Genomic DNA, 26,075 nt, shown 5'->3' on the forward strand with positions numbered 1-26,075 from the left:
TTTACCCAAATCATATCTCATGGTTTTCTTACCCGATGAAAAATCTCCAACTCCTTTGCATGATACATAAGTCCATGAAAATCTGGTAAATGTTTAACAATTAGCTCTGGGAAAAAAAAAAAACCAGAACCCAAATTTGTAGCATTTGCCAACACCCATGGCATAAATTGAGATTTTTGAAACTACTACCATGACATCTCTGAATACAAAACTGAGAAGAAATGCCTGCTGGCACATGGTTACATAGTATTTATACCATATAGAGACAATCAGCACAAATATTCTTAAGAACACAGGTAACAAGAAAGTATAGCAAAATAAATCAACAAGCAATTGGTCTTGAGTATTTAAACTTTGTAAAACAGCAAGAATAAGTACATATAATTTACTTGCAAAACTACCGCTGAATTTAAAAATTGGTTCTCAAAATTCCTGAAAACTTTTTTTGTGTCCCTTCCTTTTAATCTTCTACTTTATTGGTACTAGAACATTTTCTTCTTAATTAAGCTGCCTTTTTCCAGCTACCTTTCATAGCCCTTTTTCCTCACCCCATCTACCTGGCAAATGCCTATTCCTCTTTCAATACTTAAAGTCATCTCATTTATAAACCCTAGTTCCCTGACCTCTTCCTCTAATAATTGTAACAACCTGAGTCCCTGGCATTTACTCTTTACAAGTTTAACTTTGCAGCTAAACCAAGGTTTTATGTTTCATTCTTTTTTTTTTTTTTGTATCTGATACATATATGAGCTCTTGAAAATTTGTTGAGGAAAAAAAAACTATAATGCTAGTAGGTATTCAGAAAATGTCCATTGTCACACCTCTGTCCCTGCAGAAGATCAAGCATTTCTCTCTTTCCTTTCTCCCTCCCTCTCTCCCCCTCTCTCCCTCTTTTTCCCTCTCCCTCTCCCTTTCTCTCTCCCCCTCTTCTTCTTTCTCCCCCCTCTTTCCCTTTCTTTCTCTTCTCTCTTGCTCTCTCCTTCCTCTAGATTTCTGCACATAATTTAACCTATGCCTTGATGTGGTCCCCCTCAGCCACTATATCCTCTCCAGAATCATAGGTTCAACATTCATTTAAAGCACCTCAGCTATTCTGTTATTGTAAGGAAACTTTGGATACAAAAGATGGATTGGGGGGAGGTAATTGTGCATCTTTAGAATTGTATCCCTCTTTGTATATCATACCAAGGTTTTCCTTAGAGCAATTCCAGCCATGGAGAAAGATATATGCTTTCTGTGTGAGCCTCTGTCCCTGAGTCCCAGGTTGGTACTAACCTTATTGTTGCCACCCAAGATGCAAATAATGATTTCTGTAATTCTGCTGATGAGCTCCCTTCTCTCAACTCTCTTCCTAAGTTTTGAATGTCTGGAATTCTTTAGAATTTTTTTCACTGAAATTCCATGCAGCATCAAGGCCTGCATCAGTCAGCCCTTCCCTTATTTATTTCTAAACCTTCTCTTATCTATTTCTAAACCTCCTAAAGGCTACTGGTTCTTTCTCACACTCTTGTCTTTCCCAGAGTTTGTTCTTCTAGGTCTTCAAGTACTGACCACTAAGTCTTTTCTCAGGCACACCACTCACATATCATCTAAGTAATTAAATTTTCTAGACCTCAGGCATCAGAAGATTTTTCTCAATACATATATTATTTGAAAAGTTAATTCCTGCATGGCTTCTGATCAATTTTCCACAAGGACAATGATCACCGTCCCATTCATATACCAGAATTGTTGTTTCTAATGTGTTTTATTCAATTTATCAATCCTTTCTAGAACCAGAATTATGCTTTATTATTTCCAGTCCAGTATTATGACAATTGAGCACTCAGTAAATATTTGTTCAATGAAGAAATGAACCAAAGAACAAATATTAGAGTGGTTTTTTTAATGGGTTTTTTTTTTGTTTGTTTGTTTGTTTGTTTGGGTTTTGCATGAAAAGTACCCAGAGACTTACACAACCCCAGTGAGACTCCATCTATCCTCAAGCATCTTACACTCTAGGAGGACAAAATGCCAAGCCCCTTGACTGTTACAATAATTTCAGGCCAATTTAAACCAAATGATTTATCCTTAGGTCTGTTTGCTGATGCAAATATAATATTCTGTTACCACCAACAGTCTTCAGTTGTGCCTTTATGGTCCTTAATTGAAATAAACGGATGATGTTTCTACACTCTACCAAATTCTTTCATTCTTAAGAATGTATAGGACACGAATTTATAAAACTTGCTCTTAATGTCTTTTATTCTAAAATAGCACTAAAAAGATAAAGCTCTTGAATGAAACTAGATGAAGGCACAACAGTTCTCCACATCGTGGAAGTTTCTGGATGAAGCTGGGCTGACAGTTGAAGAAATAAATGATTGCAGCTCTCAGTTTCTCTCATCCCGCCCTGCCACACAATTGTTACGTCAGGGCAGGGAGAAAGAGGTTTGGCTATTCCTGCCAGATGGACAGTTAGCAAAAGGGACCCTCCTAGGGGCCCTTCTCTCCTGCAGCTGTTTGCCGATCTAGCATACAATTGTTGTCTCCTAGAGGGGGGAGAATGGTGCATCCAAGAAAGGAGCTCCCAGCGGGAGGGAGGTTGGCTGGTTTGCCCGACGACACAGGAGAGGGTTGGCTTTTGGAGGGCTCTTAGCAACAGCCCTGATTTGACCCCCGTCAACCCCGAGAAAATCAAATCATCGTGCCATTCTTCCAGGCGCGATGCAGCATCCGCAGCTGTAGGTCAAGGCAGCGTTCCTCTGGGCCTGTTAATTACCTGCTCTTTGCGCTCTCTCCATCGCTGCCTTTGCAAAGCGCTACCGGGAAGTGGAGGAAACGACCACTACCCCTCCCCCTCACTGCCTGGGGGGTCAGGCTCGATTGTGAGTCCCTGTACATACATCATCTCGTCTCCTTGAGAGGCGGGACTGGGGGAGGGGGGTTCCAGCCCCCCTGGACAGGCCGAGGTTTTATTTTAGAGTCACTGGCGCGTGGCTGCGCTTTCCTTTCCCGTTTGTAGGTGAAACCCCATTGGCTTCATTGGCTCCTTCATTTAAACCACGCCCGGCTTTCTGCCCGTTTCGCTGCTGCTGGGCCCGGCCGCCCAGCCGCGTCCCAGACCTGTTCGCAGGGAGCCCGGGCGCTGTTGCTGCCGCTATTGTGTGGATGCCGCGCGTGTCCTCTCTTCTCTTCCAGAGATGGCTAACAGGGGCCCCAGCTATGGCTTAAGCCGAGAGGTACAGGAGAAAATCGAGCAGAAGTACGACGCGGACCTGGAGAACAAGCTGGTGGACTGGATCATCCTGCAGTGCGCCGAGGACATAGAGCACCCGCCCCCCGGCAGGACCCATTTTCAGAAATGGTTAATGGACGGGACGGTAAGACTGACAGCGATCTTGTTGCTGGGGTAGTGGGCAGGAAAACCCTTCCCAGGGCTCTTTCTTTCAATGCGAGGTCGCGGGAGGAGCTGCTGTTGCCAAGTCTTTCTCACGGGAAGGATGGGGATGCCTTTATTTCTTCTGGATTGGGAAATTCGTGCTCCCTGCACAATTCCCTAGCTGGCTCCGAGGATTTCCCCATCTATCCAAGCTTCACAGCTTCCTTCTGAGTTGTCGGCAAATTTGAGGCCCTCGTGATTTTTCCATTGAGAATAGAGATAAATATTTCCTTGTGATCTCTGCAGCCTTCTTGGTGCATCAGTGCTTCTGGGCCATTCCTTCCCCCAGGGGAACCTGCTGGTTACACAGTAAAACAAAGGATGAGGGTGGGGGTAGCCTCCTTCCCAACCTCTGGGAACCAGGCTCCCTGGAGGTGCTCAATGGCCATTTATGGATGGATGGGTTCTCAGGAACCTAAAGGGAGTCCTTATTTGATAATGCTGTCATGTGTGTTTTGGGGATTTGAGGACCACAGGCTCAACTGAATCAAACAATTCCATCTCTTCTTACAAGCTGTGATTTACTGTTACGTAACTGCTATTCCACGTATTTGTTCAGTAGCCCAGGACTTGGGTTATAGGTGTCTGGGTAAAGATACCACCCAGTGTTCAAGTTCAGTTCTTTTATACATCATTAACACATATGGGATGAGTTATTGAAAACTGATTCTGATCTGTCTTTGGTACAGGGCAGATCAGAACCCACCCTTCCTCCCCCCAGAAACCATAAACTCATCTCTTCATTAAAAGTGTGGAATCATGTTCCTCATCACTTGTGCCATTCCCTATTTGTAAATATTATTTCCTTTGTCCTGAAAAGGGAACAAGGAGGAATAAGAAGGGAATAGGCTGCAGGGCTCTCTGTAGTGGGGTGCAGCCCTGGGAATAGGGTGATCTGAGTTTTGGGGGTATAGTGTGGGAGCCTGACTGCAAAGCCCTGAACCCATGCTTTCCTGGGGCCTGTGACTTGCTCTTACCAAACCTGGTGAGCTGTGCCTTGTGCTGTGCATATTGTGGGGGAGGGATTCACTTCTCATTTATGATATTGATTACAAAGGGAAACACTGATTCTGTGTCCCCACCCCACCCCCTTCAGGTCCTGTGCAAGCTGATAAACAGTTTATATCCACCAGGACAAGAGCCCATCCCTAAGATCTCAGAGTCAAAGATGGCTTTTAAGCAGATGGAGCAAATCTCCCAGTTCCTAAAAGCTGCGGAGATCTATGGCGTCAGGACCACTGACATTTTTCAGACGGTGGATCTATGGGAAGGTAAACAGCCCTTCAACCTCTGGGTCTGTTCTCCCCACCTCGCACCCCTCCCCTTTGCCCTATCTCTTTGTGAAAGCCACTCAGGATATTCTTCCCAGTGCCTGCGGGTGTGTGGGGAGTGCTCTCAGCAGCCCTATTAGACTCCCTCTTTGTGATGCTCTTTCAAAAGGGGTACTTTCCTCTAGGAATGCACACCCTGAGGACACTGGCAAAGGATCTCAGAGAACTAGTGCCGTAAACAGAATCCTCCGTAGAGAGGAAGCAAAAATGGTTACATGGATGCCTTTTATTCCTGTTGCCCTCCCATAGCAAATCATAGCTCCCGGAGAAGGGAGGCAGGGGGCCAGTGTGCTTCTGACTCATCAGCAGCAAGGCTTACAGACAAAGCCATCTGGTGCAATGTTGTCATTCAACCTGAGAAATAAATAGCACTTGAATCTTTTAAACAATTATCTGGGAGCTTGGTGACTATACCTTTCACATAGGTGTTCTGCTGACAGGGAGTGTGACAAATGTTTTTTTTTTTTTTTTTTTTCCTTTCACCTTTGTGAAGTGACCTAGTGAGGAAATCTTACAAAGGCATAAAAATCAAATTGCATTCTTAGACACATTTAGCATTCCACCTTTATTGGGGGAATGATGTGAATGGAGACACTATCAGGGCCTAGTGTCCCTTTAAAACCTGCGTGTCCATCCATGTAGCTGAATCCTTTCTCAACTGAGGACTGCCTGAGGCACTGAGAGATGGGGACGAGTTTAAGCAGGACTGCCAGATTGACTCTCACGTGTTCATTGTCACTAGCCATCTCTCATGTGCTCATTGTCACTAGCCATCATCATGGCCTGACCAATAGGATCCCCAGGCTAGTGACCCAAATGGCTTTGCTGACGGTGAAAATGGATAAAGTTCCTCTGATCAAAAGGCAAGGCATTTAAGGGGTATTCAGAGGGTGGTTGGAAGAGATTTCTAGCAGAGGAGCACTCTACCAAACAAGTTATAAACAGTTACCTCCGTAATCCTCAGTTACCTACTTAGGCCATTTCATGTTCCCTGACAGATAAGTAGTTAAAATCCTAAGATGCCAAGAGATTTACTTTGCTTTTTTGCCATTAATTTAAAAACTCAGATACTCCAAAATTCAGGCCAGGTTACTGGACAGTTGCCTCTAAATTCCTGTGTACCATGGTCCAGCCTTGGTGCCTGCTTTCTAGATCAAACCCATGATGAGTTTCCTGAGTTAATAAAGAGAGCTAAGGGTTATTGATGTTCTCCTGTACACTAGGATTTGGATAAGTGCTTTACTGAATAATGCCAATCACTTCTTCCAACAAAATTATAAGGTAAGTGTTTTTCATTTCCCCATTTCACAGGTGTTGAAGTATGCCCATGGTTATGTGTGTCCATCCGAGAACTAGTAATTAGAAGAGCTGGGACTCAAACCCAGGCCCTCTGATGCCAAAGAATAGGGCTTTAATTAGTCTGCCAAGGCATTCTTTGGCCAGGAAGCCTAGTTTCCTTCTCGTACACCATGAAGATGCTGTTGAGTCACAATAGTGACTAGCCACTGCTGCTGTTGATGATGATCATGACAATGACAACAATGAGGAGGATGAGTCAAAGCTGTGTGGGACTGAAGCGGGGAGTTAGTGTGGATGGAAGGGACCCTGGTGAGGCCCCCTCCAAGTGCAGGAAGTATGTATGAGTAGTAAACTGTGAGGTCTGTAGAAGTCAGGGATCCCAAGGGAGCTTTCCTGTTTTTACATTACTAAGGAGGCTTTACTCCCCTTCCCCCTTTGCCTGAAGACCATGAAGGTGAGCTTTACACAGGGGAGGTATTCACCGCAAGAGGAATGGGGCGTGGGGAGCAATGATCCCTAATGAACAGCCTGCTGGAGGTCTACACCACCTGCTCCAGCCCCCTGTGTCAGATCCTCCTGAAGGAACAGGAAGACTAAGAGGTGTGACTGTGGTAGCCTGAGATAGGGCTGTGGACATTTGGCCCCAGGATAGGATAATTCTTCTAGAAAAGGAGAAAAAGAAACACTAAGGGTCCTATCACCAGCACAGAAGAAGGATCAGCTTTTAAAGGAAAGAAGGAAAGAGATTCATTCCAAGGGTGCTGTCACTGATGGTAGTTAGAAGAATTCTATGTAGACTCTCCAGAAGGTTGGGGAGAGTTGAGAGTGTAGACAACAGGGAGGTAGATGCTTAGGAGTTTCTTAATGATGCCAGAGGCCTCTGTGGGGGTCAGAGGTTCAGGGAGATAGGTTATGATTTGGACAGCATTCTTGATATTTCCCAGGACCTCTGTTTGAAGCTCTGGCCAGAGCTGGTTACTATATATTTGATCACAGGTGGAAAAGCTGGTTTCTTTGAACCGAGAAGCAGGGAATCATGGATCTAGCAAGCAAGGCCTGAATTCTTGCTCAAGAGCTGGATGCTACTCACGAGTTTTGGGATGACTAAGCTGAAATCAAAGGGCTGTTGCAGAACAGAGTTGGCATGTTTTTGTGTGTCTGCATTCACGTGAAGGTATACAAATACACAGCTATTGGACTAGCTGTTTAGTTCAGTCCCACACTCAACTTACAATTCTACCCTCTGATGGAGGTTTTAATTCCATCCTCACATGTCAGTTTACTGTCCCCAATACCCTGCACCATGGCTGTGGTAGCCATGGCATGGTGGTTATGGCTGCTGCGGCCCCAGCCCTCTTCCTGGGCATTTATCTTCCTCCTCTGCAGGCATTTTATACTCAACTGCTCTCAATCACCCATTTTCCTGGCTTGACCTTTTCTTCCTAAGCAAGGATCTGCTTGCCCAGAGATGCCTGGTGACTTTCCAGGCCGCCTCCTCTCTTGCAAACCATTAAAACTGGAGAAGTCCAATGTTGCCAAATGCTTTCTTGTTTAGACTTCAATTATTTATAGAAGCAGGGATCCCAGATACATCTACCATCCTTAAGCCCCTTTGAGGTGAAATATTTGGAATTGACTTGGGAACAATCAGAACACAAGATTTTTCAAAAAGGAACCCAAGGCTCTCTGGTCCAGGAAAATAACCTGATCACAGGGGCATTGTAGACTAAAGCTACTGAAGTCCCCTCTAAAGGAAGCTGGGGTGACCAGTTCCTTCTGGTGATGGAGAAGAAGGGAGGACAGTTTTGAAGAATGGAAGGAGGCTGGGGTGTTTTTCTCTAGGATTAAAGAAGGTAAGTATCCTGGCAGATTATTTTCCAATTTGCTGTGGATGCTGGGTGAGATGGAGTGGAGTCAGCTGAGCTGTCTATGACACAGAGGAGAGTGTGCTGTAGAACATCTTTTCTGAGAACAGAAAAGAGAGAGGAGAAAAAGAGGAGCAAGAAAGGAAGGAGTGTGTGTGTGTGTTTGCATGTGTGTGTGTATGTGTGTTAGAGAACACATGAGAGTGAGTGTGCTAATACAGGATCTGATTAGAAAGACTGCAGTTAAAGCTTACCCTGGAAGGTAGAAGAGAGTACAGACCCCTGAGTCAGAAATTAGACTTCCTGGTTCAAATCTGTGCCTCACTACTTTTTAATTAACCTCTATGCCTCAGTTTTCTCAAGTGTAAAATGGGGCTAATAGTACCTACTTCTCAGGGTTGATATGGAGAATAAATGAGGGATACATTAGAAATGTTTAGAATATTGTCTGGAAAAAGTAGAGTATATGAAGTGTTGGCAGCATAGAATTATTCATGTCATTGTCCTGTCCTTTCTTAGACTAATAGCAAGTAAGAGATGAAGGAATGAAGCTGGAAAGGCACTCTTCTTAGACTAAATTAATGGCCACACACAGGAGCTGATAGGGTGGCCTGTTTGACCTTTGCCCTCTCTCCCATCTGTGGATCCTTCTTAGGTCACCCTCCAAACAGGAAGGTGCACGCTCCACAAGTCATTTGATTGACTTGTCTCTCAGAGGTCGTTGCTTTTTTGGTATCTTTCCCCGGGACTTGGAGCTTGGCCAATTTCAGACCCAGCAATGGAACAGCATGAGTTTGGGAGTAAGAAGGGATAGAAACCCTTCTTCAGCTGAATACCAGCAGCGTGACCTTGTTGAGGTTGCTTGGCCTCTGCTCTCTTCTGTGTAGACAAGTCTAGTGTCTCCCATGTAGATTTATTATAAGGATCAAGTGTAAAAAGCTTAGCACTGTGCCTGGCTCCTAGACACCTAATAAACATTGGCTTCTCTTCCCCTACCATTAGCCCATCAGTAACTGACCTTTCTTGTTTATTTGTATAACCACTTGGCAGGAGCAGGCAAGGCTTAAAGATCAACCAATCCAATTATTCTTCTCAGTGAACTCATTGATGAGGACCCTGGCTTATGTGGTTTTGTCATTCCTGCTCCCTTCCGTTGATGACTCAGAGTTGAGGGTTGTGGTTTACACTGGAAGTGGAGAGCCTGGAAGGTTCAAATATATTCTTCGGCGAGGTGTCACTATATGTGCCATTCCTCAACAGCAAGAGCAGAAGAGACATTCCACCCAGTGTGAGATATTTTGGGATGCTGTGAGGTACTTGAGGCATCACAAATGCCTGCTACTTGATGCTTCCTTTTCTATCAGCATAGCTTTCATTGCTTTTGTTCTAAGTGGCTGCTGACAATCGTATTTGATTTTTCTCAACCTCTGGCCTGCATCAGAATCACTTGGTAATCTTGGGAAAATACAGATTGGTAGGTCACAATTCCAGTTTCTGAGGTATTGACTGTGGGGTGAGGTCCAAGAACTTGCATTTCTTACCAATTTGCAGGTGATGCACCTTCTGCTGGCCTGGGAACCCCACTTTGAGAACCACTATCCTTCCCTATTTCACCATCCTGGGGAGGAAAGCAACAGAAATTTATAAAACCTACAGAACAAATCCAACCTACTCTTTGGCATTTTTCCTTTGACAACAGCAGTATTTTCTCTGCCTTGAGTGTAAAACTGAGAGCTATGCCTAAGTTTTTATTATTCAGGGAAATAAGAAATGATTTTTATTCCACTTATTGCTTTCTCTGTAAGTGCAAGAAATATTATTTTAGGAATCCAATTTCCAAGAGGCAAAAGGCTGGGTTGAGACTGATATAAAATAGAAGTAACTCTGAAAAATACAAATTTGACTTAAGACTCGTTTTCAGTGTTAAAAGTAGAAATAGAAAGTAGAGCATGGCCCACCCAACTTTCCTACCCAAGTGATTTCTCTATTGCCTTTTTTCTCTCTTAATCCTTCTCATTTTTTTCTTTCCAAAGATATGCATAAGATACCTTAGAAGTAAAAAAAATTCAGAGTACAAAATTCTTGTTAAACTATCTGTGTGGTAATGTCTCTCAAACTTTACCAGCATTAAGAATCCTTGGGTTGGATCATTATGATGCAGAACCTCTGGCCCCACTCCCCAGAGATTATAACTTAATAGTCTGGGGTACATGACTGTATTTGGAGTAACATTACTTTGTGATAAAATGTGAAGTGAGGAATTCTCCATTCTCAAATAAGTGTCCATTGCTACCAGACACTCTATTTTAGATTTTCCAGGTGAGAGAGCTACCATCCATCCTACCAACCTTTTTAAGTTTTTTAAAGGTTATTTCTTTCATTAAGGTTTAAGTTCACAACAAAATTAAGAGACACGTATTTCCCATATGCCCACTGCCCATCAAATGCCTTACCTCCCATTATCAGTGTTCCCTACCAGAGTGGTAATTAATTGATAAACCTATATTGACACTACATTATCACACAAAGCCCACAGTTTACACTAGGGTTCACCCTTGCCGTTGTGCATTCTGTGGGTTTGGATAAATGTATAATGATGTGTATCCACCACTGTAGTCTTATACAGCATATTTTCACTGTTTTAAAAATCCTTTGTGTTACTTTTTTTTTATCCGTCCCCAACCCCAACTCTGGCAATCACTGATTTTTTTATATTCTCCCTAGTTTTGCCTTGTCCGGAGTGTCATGTAGTTGGAATGATACAGTGCATAGCCCTTTCCAATTCTCCCAGCATTTTTAAAAAATTTCAAGTCTAATGTTAACTTCCTCCTATGACAGAGGTCTGGAAAAAAACACAGAGACTGATCAAAATCCCAAGATATTAGTGTTAATATGGCCTCTCCTCTTCCCTGTGTCACTTTTCTTCTTATGGTTAGTGGTCTATTCTTAGATCACCATCAAGACTCAATCTCATTTCTGCTGCATCTAGAAAATTCTCAACCTCTGGTTTGTCCTTTTTTAGACTATTTTTCTCCTTTATTTTCTTGGAAGAATGGCCTTGAATAGTGGTGCTCAAGCTGACTTGAGGAGCCACAAGCATCCAGCAAAACATCCAGGGACACTTTCAGGGAGCAACATGATACTAAGTCGCCAGAGCTCTGGATGGCTCCCAACTTGGGTCAAAGCCCTTCTAATGATAGGTTTTGCTTTTCAACTTTGTGAAAGAAGTTATTGCTTAACAAATATTATTTAGTATTTATGACATGCCAGACATTGTGATATTTAAAGAAATTGGAAACTAAAGTATTAGAGCAATGCTTGCCTGTCCATTTGGCTGTCTCAGAATCATCTCAAAAGATTGCCCCAGAACCTGAATATTTAAGATGCTTAGGTAATTCTGATGCTTTGTTAAGTCATCAGGTTAAAAAAAAGATAAAGAAAGAACAGATTTTTTTCCAGCTTGCCTGATGATTTAAATCACCTGAGGAGTTTATTAAAAATGTAGACTCCCACTACTGGCCAAATTAGTCTCTCAAGAGAATAACCTCAAAATTCATATTTTTAAAAAGATGACCCCCACCCATATCCCAAGAAGCCAAGAAGCTTGGGAATCTACTCTGAATCAACTGTGTATGGCCATTTTTTATACTTGCGTGGTTTTGAAGGCTTCACAACAAGGCAGATGTTATACTTTGATACAAGCAGTTTAGCTTTTGTTGTTTTATTCCCAGCACTGTTCACAGGTCTTCTTAAATGTCATTGATTCTTCATACATTTCAGTTTTTGTTACCTGGTTACAGAAATCGGCCTCCACAAGTGGCCCCAACTCCTTCTTCATGCCCCTCTCATCTAACAGTACATACTTGACAGGGCTTCTGAACTGGCAAGAGAGGTCAGGCTGCAAAAAGGCCCTCTTACTGTCTCATCAGCCCAGGAGTGGTGAAAGTCTCCACAAGGAGCCTCTAGTAGAAAGTATGCTAGTCCTGACGAGACAATAAGCTAGACATGAACTGGTCACAGATGGCAGATTTCTAGTCATAATATTAGTTAAAATCTTGACAATAATTCACTTGGTCAGCACACTGATTCTAACAGCTTTTCTTTGCTTTAATGTTATTTGGGTAAAGATACAAAAAAAAGTTATTCCAGATGAAAGCATTCCAAAACTTATGGCTATTTGGGGTTGATGCATTTGATCCTGTGAAGCCCAAAACCTGTGTCCTGGTTTTATCTCCTTTGCATTCCCTGTGGCCTGGCACTGAAGCAGACACTGTGACCCCTCCCATCATCCCTGATCACTTGCTCCTGCTAAGGAACATGCTTCCCCATCTAGCCTGCAAGGGGGCCCTTCAAGAGAGGGCATGTGGTCAAGTGGACTTTGCATTCAGGCTGATCCAAGCTACAGCTTGGCTCCAATTGACCTGTCAGGTGACTCTGGGCATACTAATTAACCTCTCTGAATCAGTTTTCCCATCTGTAGATGGGGAGAAATAATCCCAACTCCATGGGGTTAATTATGATCAGAATAAAGCATCTACCCTATAACTGATATTAAATCTCCTGCCTTGGGACCTTTCTTAAGGGCATATCTTTCTGATTTGTTCTTGTGTAATAATGTTTCCCCCTCCTGGTTTCAGAAACCTGTACATTACAGCCTCCATCAGGTAATCACTTCCTTTTTAACTCTACTGGAATGAGGGTGGGTGTGGTATAATTCTAGGTTCCTGGTCATCTCTCCTTAGTCTGGAAGAGCTTTTCATGTCCCTTCTGGGTTCATGTTTTGCATACATTAATTAGCTCGCCCCTGGTGAAGGAGACTCCTGTGGCTGAAGGAAGCTTGCATTTTGCATTTCCTTCATTGCTGCAGGGTGGCAGCTAAGGCTGAGTTGCTCAGGCTTCACATTTCCCCAGATCTGGACATTTCAGGACAGGTCTTTCCAACTATCAAAAACAGACTTCTTGTGTGCCCTTTGAACAGAGTGGAGAAGACTGGTAGAACCTAACCTGAGCCTTCCTATGCTCTGTCATTCTCTTTTAGAATGCTGTGCTTAAGACCAAACCTACTCCCTATCTTTTCTCAGATGAGTCTTTAAAACGTCATTACTACAGTTCTATTAAAGAAAAAAAAGCATTCTGTCATACAGTGACAATTACAGAAATGCTTTTCATCTGTGGAAGAAAATGAACAACCATTTCTGCATTTCCTCTCTCTTAATTCCTAGTATTCTTTCTGCCCTTCCCCTTCCATCTGCCGCCCAGATACTCCATTCACCACCCCAGCTGTTCCTTGAATCTGGGGATTCTCCACTGACAGCATTTCATCCTGTATCCATCAGCCAGTCCCACAGGCCTCCCCAGGATCCAGACAATCACCTTGTGGTTAATGCAGGAGGTGGGGGTGGAGGAAAAGAGGCCAGAGAAGGAGGATTTGCTCTCTTTGTGTAAATGCACATCCTGGACTGAACTTCCGGTGAGAACCTTAATTGTTTATTTTATTACAGTTCATACTCCATTCTCACTTTCCATCTGCCTTTCCCCTGTAATTCTGTATTCCCCCGTGACTGAGCTGCAGCAGCCGGGCCAGAGACCACAGATGGCTCACTCTGTCCAAAGAAGGACTTTTCATATTTGCCCTTAACTTTCCCAGCTCCCTGCCAGGCTGAAAGCTCCTTTCCTTTTTAACCAAGTGCCTTTCAAGCTCTTGTATTCCACACTGGTGTCTTGCACAGACCTTTGATCTGCTTTCTAAATAACAGGTGACCTGCACAGCATCATCTCTCTCAGCCCAGGTCATGTCACCTGGAAAGGAGGAAAGGAAAAAGGATGGGAGGAGCAGGCTGACTTGCAGGGCCCAATTGCCTCCTCCACAGGTTCCTCTGGTGGCCTCGCTGCCCTTCTCATGCAGGCCACACCTCACGTGTCTCTTTGCTCTCCTCTCTCACACAAGTGAGTGATTTATTGTCTCCATTTTCTTCCTTTCACCCATCACAAAATAGAGGGCCTTTCACTTGTGTCACATAGAGTGCTTTCTGTGTGGATTTGCTATTCTCCATTTGCCAGACCTCTGGCCCACTGAGCCAAGTGAATGCTCAATTTGATGAACATGGATGCTTTTAGATGCTTTTAACCCAGATAAAGTGCAAGAGAGGAGCCCACTTGGTGCCTGGTGCAGAATCATTCCATCCAATCCCTTGCTCTGTGGTTTTCTTTTCTCTTTCTAACCTGAGGAAAGTGCTCTTCTGCAGACCAAGTTGACAGCCCCTCCAGAGGACTTTCCTTCCCGTGGCTTGTAGAACCCACCAAGGCAATGTCCTCTGCTTAGGGCAGGGACCTTTCTAGATCTGAGCTGCAGGTGTTCAGAGTGTTTATTCCTATAGCCAGTACGAGTGGATTGGAAAGGTAACTGATAAGAGTGGAGAATAATTAATCAGGCTTGTTTTTGTTCCTTTCTGAGTAATTTGGGACTGGTCACCTTAGGATCACTTTGGTAAGTGTTTGATAGTACTTCCCCCTTGAATGTGGTTATCCACAGCCCCCTATCAGAATTTCTGTCCTGGGTGTGCAGCTACATCCTTCCAGAATTCCTTGGCCCTGACACACACTTGGCTTTAATCTCTTCATTGGCTTCCAGGGAAGGACATGGCAGCTGTGCAGAGGACCCTGATGGCTCTAGGCAGTGTTGCAGTCACCAAGGATGATGGCTGCTACCGAGGAGAGCCATCCTGGTTCCACAGGTAAAAGTTCCTTCTCTGCCTCCTGCAGCAGACAGTTAAAGAGAGGATCAGAAGCCTAAGAGCTCCCCAGGGCCATTTGTATACAGAGCCCCCAGGAGCAAGCACTCCTGGCCCACAACTTGAGTCCCCCAGCATTCTACCCAGGGCAGAGAGAGTAGGGCCTTTCTTATTAGATACCTGGATCCTCCTGCTCAGCCAGGTGCCTCTCCTGAGGATCAGTGGGAATGGATGGTCAGTTTTAGAAGCAGTTTGATGTCTGTACTTGGTTTATTAAGACCTGAGCAGCCCTGAGTATTCCACCCCCGACTCACTCACTCACCTACTTCCTCCCTCCCTTCATTCTTTCCTCCCTCTTTTTAGTTTTATCTGTGTACTTAATGAAGGTTAAATATATCCTGTTTGCCAAACACTGTCCTGGTTAATATCTGTTGTTCCAATTAATTAATAATAACACCCTCTTCCCCAAATTTTCCCAGTCTGGATGATAAATCATATGGACATCTCAGGTTACTAAAAGGATTTTTGGGGGATTTTTCCTTTGGAGGTAGGGTAAGGACAGGGAAGGTGGGAAGTTAAATTGCATAGCTTTATTCGTAGAAAAAAATTGGTAAATAATTTCCCTGAAGCCCTTTTCTTGTCATTGAGAGTCATAAAAATGTACCAGCTTATGTCACATTTTTGAGTGTATTTTTTAAAGATGAATTGAATGTTTGTTTATTTTTTGGTGGTGCTGGGGATTGAACCAAGGGCCTTAGTGCATGGGAAGCAAGCGCTCTACTGACTGAGCTATATCCCTAGCCCCTAGCTTGTGTCATTTTAAATGACCTTGGTTTGAAAAATCTCCTCAATATTGATCCATTGAATATTGATTCAGCATTATTAGTATGTGGCTGCAAATCCATAACTATTTGCTACCTGGCTCTTTAGCAAAGTCTTCAGACCTCTGACCTAGAATAAGACATTTGCCCTTGTTAACTCCTAGGTCCCTCAGCTTTAAAAGGGAACATGAATCCTTGGTCTGTGCAGGAAGAGTGGAAGGGGGTTAATGGCATGGTTTGTAAGAAGCATTGACTTTGTTTCAGAAGATGCAGAATGAGATGGCTGAAAATGGTGGAGAAGAAACGAGAGTGGGGAGAGGGGAAAAAAGAAGGAAAGATGAAAGTCAGTTCCCCAGGGAGGCAGCCACAGATTCTCCTTTTCTCTTTGCTGGAAATTCTGAAAAACATCTGGGCTTCTAAGGATAGGGGCCCAAGCCTCAGGGAAGGGCAAGAATTGGGGTAGGTCCTGGCTCAGGGTGGGCCTGCTGGTCTATTGGTTGATCTCAGATAGAGCCCGTCTAACTGTACATCTTGACAAGGCTTTGAAATCTGTCACATGACATTATTCCATCTCACTCTCCCCATCCAGGAAAGCTCAGCAGAATCGAAGAGGATTTTCAGAGGAGCAGCTTCGCCAGGGGCAGAACGTAATTGGCCTGCAGATGGGTAGCAACAAGGGAGCCTCCCAGGCAGGCATGACTGGGTATGGGATGCCCAGGCAGATCATGTAAGGTGCCGCATCCTGCCCCCCGTAGAGAGGACCAATGTTCCACCCCACAGTCTCTATGAAAAAGAAATAGGTAGTCAGTCACCTTCTGACCTTCTCCACTTTCTCAAAGCCTCCTCTCCCTGGTTTCTGCAAGTGCTGCATTTCTGCCAAGAATCCACGTTGCCTACTGCTGCCACCTTCTGTTCTTTTTAGAACTATGCAAGGACTTCGCTTCCTTTCCTACTGAGCTCTTTCTGTGCCCTGAAGTCCCCATTTGATTATTTATTTATTTATTTGCCAAAAATCTCCCTGGTCAACTTATAGAACACACCTAATAAACAAATTAGTCTTGTGTCTTAACGTATTCGGTTCACTCTGTGTCTTTGGGACTTTGCAGACTGGGTTGATTTCTCTTAAATTCAAGAGACCCATAGGATGGAATTAAGCTTTAGCTGTAGAAATATGGTTAGCTATGAGGAAGCTCTCCAGTATACTGTTTATATTGGCAATTGCAGCAGAAAATTTAGAAATAGTTTTGCCCACCACAGAGCTTAAAGCTGTGAGTTCAAGAACAAGGTCTTTGGCCCCCACATATTTTTTTGAGTACCTACTTCATGCTTATTATGCTAGACCTTGTAGAGGATACAGGAATGAAGATGGCAAAGCCCCAGTTCTTAAGGAACTCTTATACAGGTGCCCAGGAAACACCTGCTGGGTGGCTGATGGACAGATGGATGGATGATTTTTATTGAATGATGAGTGGATAAATGGTGAAATGGATGAGCAGTTTTCACTTCATTAATATTCCTGCTACAGGTAATATCTTGGGTCTGAGCTGACATTTATAGTTTTTTCGTCATCTAAGAGTTATGGGCTATGTAGTTTGCTCTCCTAAAAACTCATAATAGATGTAGTTTGCTCATCTATAGGGTCTAAACCCCTAATTAATATTCCTGCTACAGGTAATATCTTGGGTCTGAGCTGACATTTATAGTTTTTTCGTCATCTAAGAGTTATGGGCTATGTAGTTTGCTCTCCTAAAACTCATAATAGATGTAGTTTGCTCATCTATAGGGTCTAAACCCCTAATACTCTTGAATATTGCCTAATATTGAGATCTGCTTATGATGGGAAAGTTTTCAAGGTTTTTTTTTTGTTGTTGTTGTTCATGAATAGGAAAATTAAGAGGGCAAATAATCTGGGGACTTTTTATTTATATTGTCCTTTCCTACAAAATAAACTTATTAGAAACTAATGCAATAATTTATAATTTTATTCATATAATGAGTCATGAGTTAGCATATAAATAAGACTAGAGACATTGTTACTCTTTAAATGTTTGGGCAGTAGTTTTTCAGACTGTTCTTCACAGTCCTAAGTTTCCTTAGGCTTCCATGAGATGCCTCTCAATGTACCCTCGAGGAGTCCCTGAGACCCTTTGATAGCTGCTGGTGAATGGTCCAACACATCACCCCAACATGGTGGCCAAATTCTTTCCTCAAACCTTACCTTGGTGTTTCCAAAAAGTAAGAAAATGAGGTTGATGGATACCAAAATGAAATAACACTGGGAGGACATTCCTAGAGAGAAGGTGCTAAGGTTTGGGATGAGGGTAGGAGGTCTGGGAGAGCCACCATCAAGGAGGAGACAGGTTTAGGGGAACATTCCCGCTGTCCTTTGTCCTGTCTTCCACACTGCCCTGGCTCCCCCATTGGTATACCAGAGACACTGAGAGTCAGGAAAACAGCCAAAACAGTTCAGACCCAGTAGGAAGCAGCCTGCCAAATCCAGGGCAGAGCTGGAGCCCAGCTGGAGTGAGGAGCAGGTAATAGAACATTGGTAGACTTGCCAGCACTTGGACACTTTCTCCTCCCAACATGATCCCACCTGCCGCTCCAGTTCCCACCCCTTCATTCCTATTTGAAAACTGCATCCAGCTTTGGACAAATTTGAAGCCCCAGGGCAAAGGCTTACTGTGGTGGACAGGTGATAAACAGAGAATAAAGAGCCCAGTTTGTCATTTCAAAGAATCCCTGCCTCAATATTTTTTCAGCTCTCCCACATCACCATAATTGATCCGAACTTGGGCCTGAGATTCTTCTCCTTTCTCTTCACTTTGCGCTTGCAGATGACCTCAGGGAAATACGAGTTCACGGGTAGCAACTGAAGACCCTTGAAGAGTGAAAGCACTGTCATGATCAGATGAAAGAATCACTTAGAGTCAACCTAATAAACCTAATAACATTCAAATAATGATAAGGGAAAATATTAGAAACATGAAACAATCCATTACAAAGAAAAAGTCAACCAGAGATGAGGAACTTCAACAAAAATAAAACGAATAGTTAGGATTGGTAGCAGAAAGATGCAAAGAATAAGTTAGTAAGTTGAAGCACCCAAACAAAGCATGTTACAAAAGATAATAGGCACAGGGATGGGGGCGTGTAGCCAAGTGATACACTGTTTGCCTATCATGCATGAGGCTGGGTTTGATCCCCAGCAGCCAAAAATATTAATAATGATGATAACAGGCACAAAGAGTAAACAAAAAAGAAATATTAGAAATAGGAGTTAATAATCATATAATTGGGATCTAGGAAGAGAGGAAAAATCAATTAGGGGAGGAAAAATTTAAAGAAATAATTTTGAGACTTTCCTAGAATAAAAAGAGGCAAGAACAGTTTTTAAAAACTATATATAGATATGATTTTTATCTTTATTACACACACACACACACACACACACACACACACAAATGGACTATATTACTCAGCCATAAAAGAGAATGACTTTTGCTGGCAAATGGATGGAACTGGAGACTCTCATGCTGAGTGAAATAGCCAATCCCAAAATACCAAAGTTTGAATTCTTTCTGATATGCAGATGCTAACACACAACAAGGTGGGGAGAAGGGAAGAATAGAAGTTCAGTGGATTAGACAAAGGGGAATGAAGGGAAAGGAGGGAGGATGGGAATAGAAAAGACAGTGGAATGAATCTGATATAACTTTCCTGTGTTCATATATGAGTACACTACCAATGAAACTCCACATCATGTACAACCACAATAGGATCCTAAGTAGAATAGGTTATATGCCATGTAAATATAGTATCTCAAAATATACCCTACTGCCATGTATATCAAAAAAGAACAAATATTAAAAAAAAGCAAAAGTGAATAGAAAACTCCCAAAGCTTTTAAAGAGTAAAGGCTACCACATATAAGAAAAAAGAATCAGATTGACTTTGGAATTCTCAACAGTAACCCTGGGCTTGTGGAGTAATGTTTTCAAGGCGTTAAAGGTGAAAAAAAAAAAAATAAAACACAGGATTCTCTGTTTAATTAATTCTTTAAGCTCAAAAATGAAGCAGAAATATTAACAATGATCTTCTTTAAAACACAATTAGATTAAGTATTCCTATAAGAAAACTTATGATCAGAAAGATGTTATTTGATGTAGGAAGTGAGGGTAAGAAAATGAGTCAAAAATTTCACTCTTGTTTAAATACATAAGGACTAAAAAAATAAAGATAAAAATCATATCTGTAGGAACACAAAACTAAAATTCTAAAAAATAACAATATGGTATATGTGTCACATGTGAAATAATCTAAAGAAAAAGTGAGGGTATGTTAAGCAAATTATCTTATTTGGAAGAAGAGATACTGTAAGTTCAAGTAACTGTTTAGAAAATAGAGGTTGTATTAAATACATCTCACTTTATGGGGATAATTTGGCATTGATTAGAAAACCCAAAAAGGACAAGAAAAGTATAGATCTATTTCATTTGGGACCATAGATGGAAAAAAATCTAAATAAAATAGCAGCTAACCAACTCCAATGATATATTTTGAAAATCAGTTCAAATGAAGAATTTTTCTCTTATTTTGCTTCTTTGAACTGAATGAGCTCTTTGGGAACTCATTTTTTTTTTTTTTTACGAAGTAAGCCCTTATTAAAACTGAAAACTGTGTCCCATTTATCTTTTCCTCTTTTATTTTATTATTTATTATTATTGTTATTGGTGCATTATAATTATACATAATAATATTATGCCATATTTGTATGTGCACTTAACATAATTTGACAAAATCTACCAAATTATGCTATGTCCATGTATGAATATACAATGACTCCCACTTATACACATACACACACACACACATAATTATAATGCACAAACTAAAATAGTAATAGTAATAACAGAAGTAAGATCAGTATAGAGTAGAGCAAGTATATTGGGAGAGAAAAGTGGGAGGGAAAGGGAAGTTGCTGGGGAATGAGAATGATCTTTCCTAATTTAAAGACATGGAGAGACTGCCAATTCCAAGTCCTGAGCTTTATTTATAATATGCTAGTGACCAGAAGTGAAATGACATACCCAACAATATTAGCTAATTAATTTTTGGAACAGGATTTAAATTCAATTGTTTTCAGACTTGCGGAGCGGTGCTTATTTCTTTTTATGTGTGTGGCCTTTCTGCAAATCCTCGCATTAATTCTTCCTAAGGCATTATTAGTTATTTAGTTATTTAAAAACTCTTTTGGTATCAGCAAAAAACATCTATAAGTTAAAGATATGAAACTGACTATAAAATCATCCCTGTCAATCAATCAGTAAGAATTTATTGAGTTCCTACTATGTTTAGGGAATTATATGATAAACTGGGAGACACAAAAAATACCTGACATGGTTCTTCATTGAATGAATGTATAGTCTAGTTGAATAGAAAGAATATCCTTGATGGTTTCTTGTATCATTAATTGCTTGTTTAAGTTTAAGGGCCTAATGAAAGCAACATTCACTTGAACCTTCCAAAGGCAAAGTTCTCTGCTATGGGATGGTCAGGGAATGTCTGGTGGAATATACTGGACTCAAGAACCCTGGGTCATCATGGAAATGTATCTGGTTTCTGTACCATTTTTCCCAAGCTGCCTGGGAACTAATGAAAAAAAGTAAATTTTTCCTGGGTAGAGTTGAGCAAGAAACATTGGCTTTCATGCCTGGAGGTCTTGTTGCATCCTGAATCTCTAGAAGGGAGGCTTAAATGTCAGGATCTTAACAGAAAGCATAAAAATTATTTGTTACTGTCTTTTTAAAGACCAAATTCTATCAGCATTTGTGCCAAAAGCTTGGTTAGAGTTCACCTTGATGTAGACACACAAAAGCTTTTGTGGTATGGTTGTAGGTCTGCCATCACATCATGAAATCAAGCTCTCAGCTTTATACATCAATTTCTCAACCCAGGGATCAAGATCAAGGCTCCTGTACATCACAGAACCAGAAATACTTGTTTATAGCTAGCGACATCTGTAGGGTTGTACCAGCTGCAGTGGGAATGTCTCATTTCTAGTTCTTTGATAAGTCAGGCAGAAAGATGAAGACACCATCAAACATTAGGCTGAGAAGGTAGTTAGAATTCTCCACTTTGCATCTCATCCCTCCCACTAACAATTGCCACTGAAATGAGTCTTATATTAAGGGGAACAAAGAGCTCACTTTTCAGAAGGTCTTGTTTTCTATTTGCAGGCCTTCTGTCTCTTTAGTTACCATTTACAGAAAGTTTTAGTGGCATAATAGATCACAGCTCTATTGTTGATAGTGCATTTAATTGAATGGCCTCAAATTAGCAAAACTTAATTCAATTAGTCATTAAAATTGAAATAATCCCATTGACTTTGAATTGTTCATTGCTACAGTAACTGTAAAGCACAAAGAAAGCTTTGAATTATGGTAGCATTATTGCCAGAAATAAGCACATCATTCTTTTGAGAGTTTTTTTGTGCTTACTTCCCTCAAACATATTTAAGCTAAATTTTCCATATTCAAACAGGTCAAGGTCAGCCTCTAGAATAACGTAGATCCTGGGCCGTCTTTCAAATGGGTTTGGCTCACAGTGTACACATGATGAATGAGATCAATTACATCATGACCCCTTACATAAAATTCTCTGACCCCAAGCATTCTAGCATTTGAACCACTTCAAATGGCAGGTGCCAGTCCTTGATAGGTTATTTACCTATTTCAGTCCCCCCAAAATAATAGTTTCATTGGATTTCAATTTCCTTTTTTTTTTTTTAAGAACAGCAATCTTTCTCCTCAAATTACAGACCTACTTAGCATGCTATGTGTCCTTTCTAATTGCAAGTGGTGGTGATTACAGGAGAGCAAACCTTGAACAGCCATCATGTAATTCCTGAATGTCCTCAGTAATGCACCTCTGGTGGCCAATAAAGCCACAGACTAGAGGCCAACTGAGTAGATTCTCTTACGCCTCCAGTGGTCAGTCTTTCTCAGAAATTGAAATTTTCATGTCAAAACAGTTCTTTGCTAACATGGGCACCCAACAAACAAAAGAAAGATAACTGAGTATTTCTTAACATCAATTCTTTCTTGGTATATGATCAACTTGAAATCTCCTTGAATTGCAATAAATAGCTGTGACATAGTCTATAGTAGGTTGGTCTCTGAGGCAATTCTCCTTTGGAACGCAAATGGTGATTATAGATGTTGGTTTGTACCCATTATCTTCCTGCCACTTTATTAATAACACAGATATGATATTTAGCATGCTTAATGTATGAACAGTAACTCTAGTTTCAGGTATTTGTATAATGGGACAGTGATAATTTCTTCCCTTTAAAAAATTTTGCAAATAGATGTTTTGCCCCTTGATAACTTTTAAAAATATTCTAACAGTTCAGGAAATATGAAAGACCCTTTTAAACTCCATCCTCCAGGATAGACACTTTCCACCATTTAGTGTGTATCATCCTAGCATATTAGAATGCATATGTTATCAGCATGACCTATTTAGAACATCTCCATTGTTATGATCTCTTGGAAGTGTGATAGTTTCTCTCAGGCACAACCTGTATACCATTAAAGCTTCCTAGGAAAGGGAAGGGCATACATCTTCTCAGGAAATGAGAGATGACTTGTGGGGATATTCTGACAAGATCAAAAGAGAAACTGATCCCTTCTACAGGGAAAATTCTATGTTGTGGAAGGGATTGAATGTTTTTTTCCTTGAAAAATCCATTGAATGGTTGTATCATCTTTCATGTAATTAATCCCTCATTGTTGTGTGTTAGAATGTTTCCAAGTTTTACCTCTAAAATTAAGGACCTGAGAATTATTCTTACAGATGTGTATCTGTAATAATCACCTCAGGATAGTTTCATAGTTTCTGAACATACATTTTTTATTAATATTATCAAATTGTCATTCACACTACTAATTTGCAGTTTCTCCTGCAAAGTATAAGTGTGGCCATTTCTCTATACTCTCATCAGAATTATCACTCTAAAAAGATGTGTGAATATTTTGAAAGACACTGTGCATATTGGGATGTTAATGGAATTTGGTGTTACTTCAAAAGAATTTTATGATGGTTGCCACAAATTCTAGTACTTTTTATGTCTACCACAGCATACATTAAATCTGTGAGCAACTCATGCTCATTAACAAGTCTATGAAGTCAATAGGGTTGGTAAAGACAGAAGGGTTGACTAGTAAAGAAAAACAAAGATTGTAAGTTATGGCACCAGAACAGAAATATTGTTTCCAGAATTCAACTTAAATATTTTAGGTAAGAAAGCTGAAGGGTAACATGGTTAATTGATGTATCACAGAAATCAAAGCTCTAATGGGGTTCTGAGCCTACAATATATTATCAAAATAAATATGACAACTTTTATAGCCCTGAGCTAAGAAGGTAAAACTATTTTGAAGGGCAAGGATAAATCTCTCTATGATTCAAATAGGTTTAGAGCAAATATTGTGCTACTGACCTTTATTTTAATGAAACAGATATTGGATGGCCTTCTGTAAGATAAAGTTAAAGATCCATTCTGGCCTCACAGTCTTGGATCAATAATTCTTTGACAGAACATTTGAACAGTCTTATAATGGCATGATCTTCGCTCACTCAGACTGCAAAATAACAATCTGCCTGTGAAGAAATCCTGTTTCATAACAAACTAAAGGGAAAAACAATGACTTGGGAATTTCACTTTGGACTGCTATAACAAAATACCTTCATCTGGGTAATTTGTAAATAAAAGACACTTATTTCCCACAGATGTGGAGGCTGAGGAATCCAAGGTCAAGCCACCAGAAGACTCTGTGTTTGATGAGAGCGGCTCTTTTCCCCCAAGAAGCTGCCTTGTTGCTATGTCCTTTAGAGGCAACTAATGTTTTGTGCTCATAGGGTGGAAGAGATGGAGGGACTAGACAACTGTCTGAAGTTTCTTTTAAAGGATATTAGTTCCCTTAAAAATAGGACCCTCATGACTAATACTTATCATTAAATGTTTATAGCACTGCTGCAAGATGAGTATTTGCATAATTTTCCAGGTAAGAAAAGTAAGGATCAAAGAGGTTAAAGGATTGTTTGAGGTCTCATAGCTAGTAAGAGGGAGAAGTAGGATTTGAGCTCTGAACATCATCATCCCAAGACTTTATGAATTCTACACAATGCTGCCTTCTGCACCTTAGACATACTGTAGGGTTCTGGGAGATACACAGGTAAAGACACATAGAACTTTATCTTTCCCAGTAAGAACTTATGGTGAAGAGTTTGCTTGTCTATCGTTCAGGAAAATACAGATGTGTATGTTTCTCTAGACCCAGCTCAAAGAATGAATTTAATTCTTTTCAGGATTCAGAGCACCCGTGTGTGTGTGTGTGTGTGTGTGTGTGTGTGTGTGTGTGTGTGGTGTGTCTATAGATCGATAGATAGATATAAATCAATATTTAATATAGTTTATTTAGATTTGAATGTTTAGCATATGGTTCTGGATCAAAATTATCTCTGCATTGCTGTGTAGATATTACAGAAATCTTTCTGTCTTTGAGATCTTTTAACTAGGACAAAGATTAGGGTAGGATGAGCAAAGCATTCTCCTTGGGCACAACATTTAATTGTGAGAAGCAAATCAGTCTGTAATTCTCCCTTTTATATTAAAAGGAAGAAGGATGGTGACACTAGGTCTTTGGAAATGTTTCATTCATTAATTCATAGTAAAATGGATGGTTATTATTACTTAATAACCTAATTAATATACCCCAACTAAGATTTAATGAACACCTGCTATATTCCAGGCATTGTCCTTCCCTTAGGTTATTGGAAGAAACAGAGATTCCCTCAGCTGGTGTAGGTTTGTCATAAGAGGAGTCAGGAAGCAAAACCCCACTAACTTTGCATTCATGCTGCCTGGCTTTGGCATATGACTCTCACAGTCTGATACCAGTGCTGTGGACGGATTTTCCAAGTTCTACTGTTTTGCTGGAACACTAAGGCATTTTATGGGTGAGTCTAAAAAGCCTTTATTTCTAAGTAAGGGGATTTAGCAGCTGTGTCTAACTGTGGGCGGATGCTATCGAAGACTTTTTAGTGAGATTCAACTGATGGAATTGCAAAAACACCTTTTAAGATAAAACTTTTCCCAGTTCATTGGAGCAAATTGATGCACTGAGTGATCCCTTAGCAGAGACATCTACTCATATGCCCTTTATGCTTGAGAAGAAAGTGAGAGGATGCAGCAGGCACCTTCCAAAAGTCAGTTACTCAGCCTGTTGGGCAAATAGTAAAATTCCAGGAGAGGAGCCTTTTTCTTGGCACTAGGTCTGTGAACTTAACCGATCACATTTTATCATTTTCATGATGTCAGTAACAAGGAGACAGTCAGGAGACCCTCTTCAGATCAGTACCTCTCTCAGATACCTGAAGGTTTTAAGTAAGCCTGATTAAATAAAGATGTGCATGGAAATAGATAAAAAATAAATTAGTAGCTAATGTTACACAAACTGCACACAGACACTATATGTGTTGGCTGGAACAAAAACGAGTCTATGGTTACAAAGTGAAACAAACAACAACCACCCCCAATAACT

At 41.1% G+C, this 26,075-nt stretch overlaps 1 protein-coding gene across 1 annotated transcript; it reads left to right on the forward strand.

The window, feature by feature from the left end:
* Positions 1-1,041: 1,041 nt before the first annotated feature.
* TAGLN3 (transgelin 3) lies at positions 1,042-16,487 on the forward strand. The gene is made up of 4 exons (XM_081302686.1): positions 1,042-3,362; positions 4,518-4,692; positions 14,548-14,650; positions 16,058-16,487. The coding sequence occupies exons 1-4, from the start codon at positions 3,183-3,185 to the stop codon at positions 16,197-16,199; spliced, it is 600 nt and encodes a 199-aa protein (XP_081158812.1). The 5' UTR covers positions 1,042-3,182; the 3' UTR covers positions 16,200-16,487.
* Positions 16,488-26,075: the final 9,588 nt, after the last annotated feature.

Source organism: Spermophilus citellus (genome assembly GCF_964194105.1).
Source record: "Spermophilus citellus genome assembly, chromosome: 7".
Taxonomy (NCBI): domain Eukaryota; kingdom Metazoa; phylum Chordata; class Mammalia; order Rodentia; family Sciuridae; genus Spermophilus; species Spermophilus citellus.

What these genes read in the sequence shown, in the direction of transcription:
- TAGLN3 (XM_081302686.1), top strand. Translation starts at nt 3,183, where the DNA reads ATGGCTAACAGGGGCCCCAGCTATGGCTTAAGCCGAGAGGTACAGGAG. An exon ending in AATGGTTAATGGACGGGACG is followed by an intron (nt 3,363 to 4,517) that starts GTAAGACTGACA and finishes CACCCCCTTCAG; the next exon opens with GTCCTGTGCAAGCTGATAAA. An exon ending in GAGCCATCCTGGTTCCACAG is followed by an intron (nt 14,651 to 16,057) that starts GTAAAAGTTCCT and finishes CTCCCCATCCAG; the next exon opens with GAAAGCTCAGCAGAATCGAA.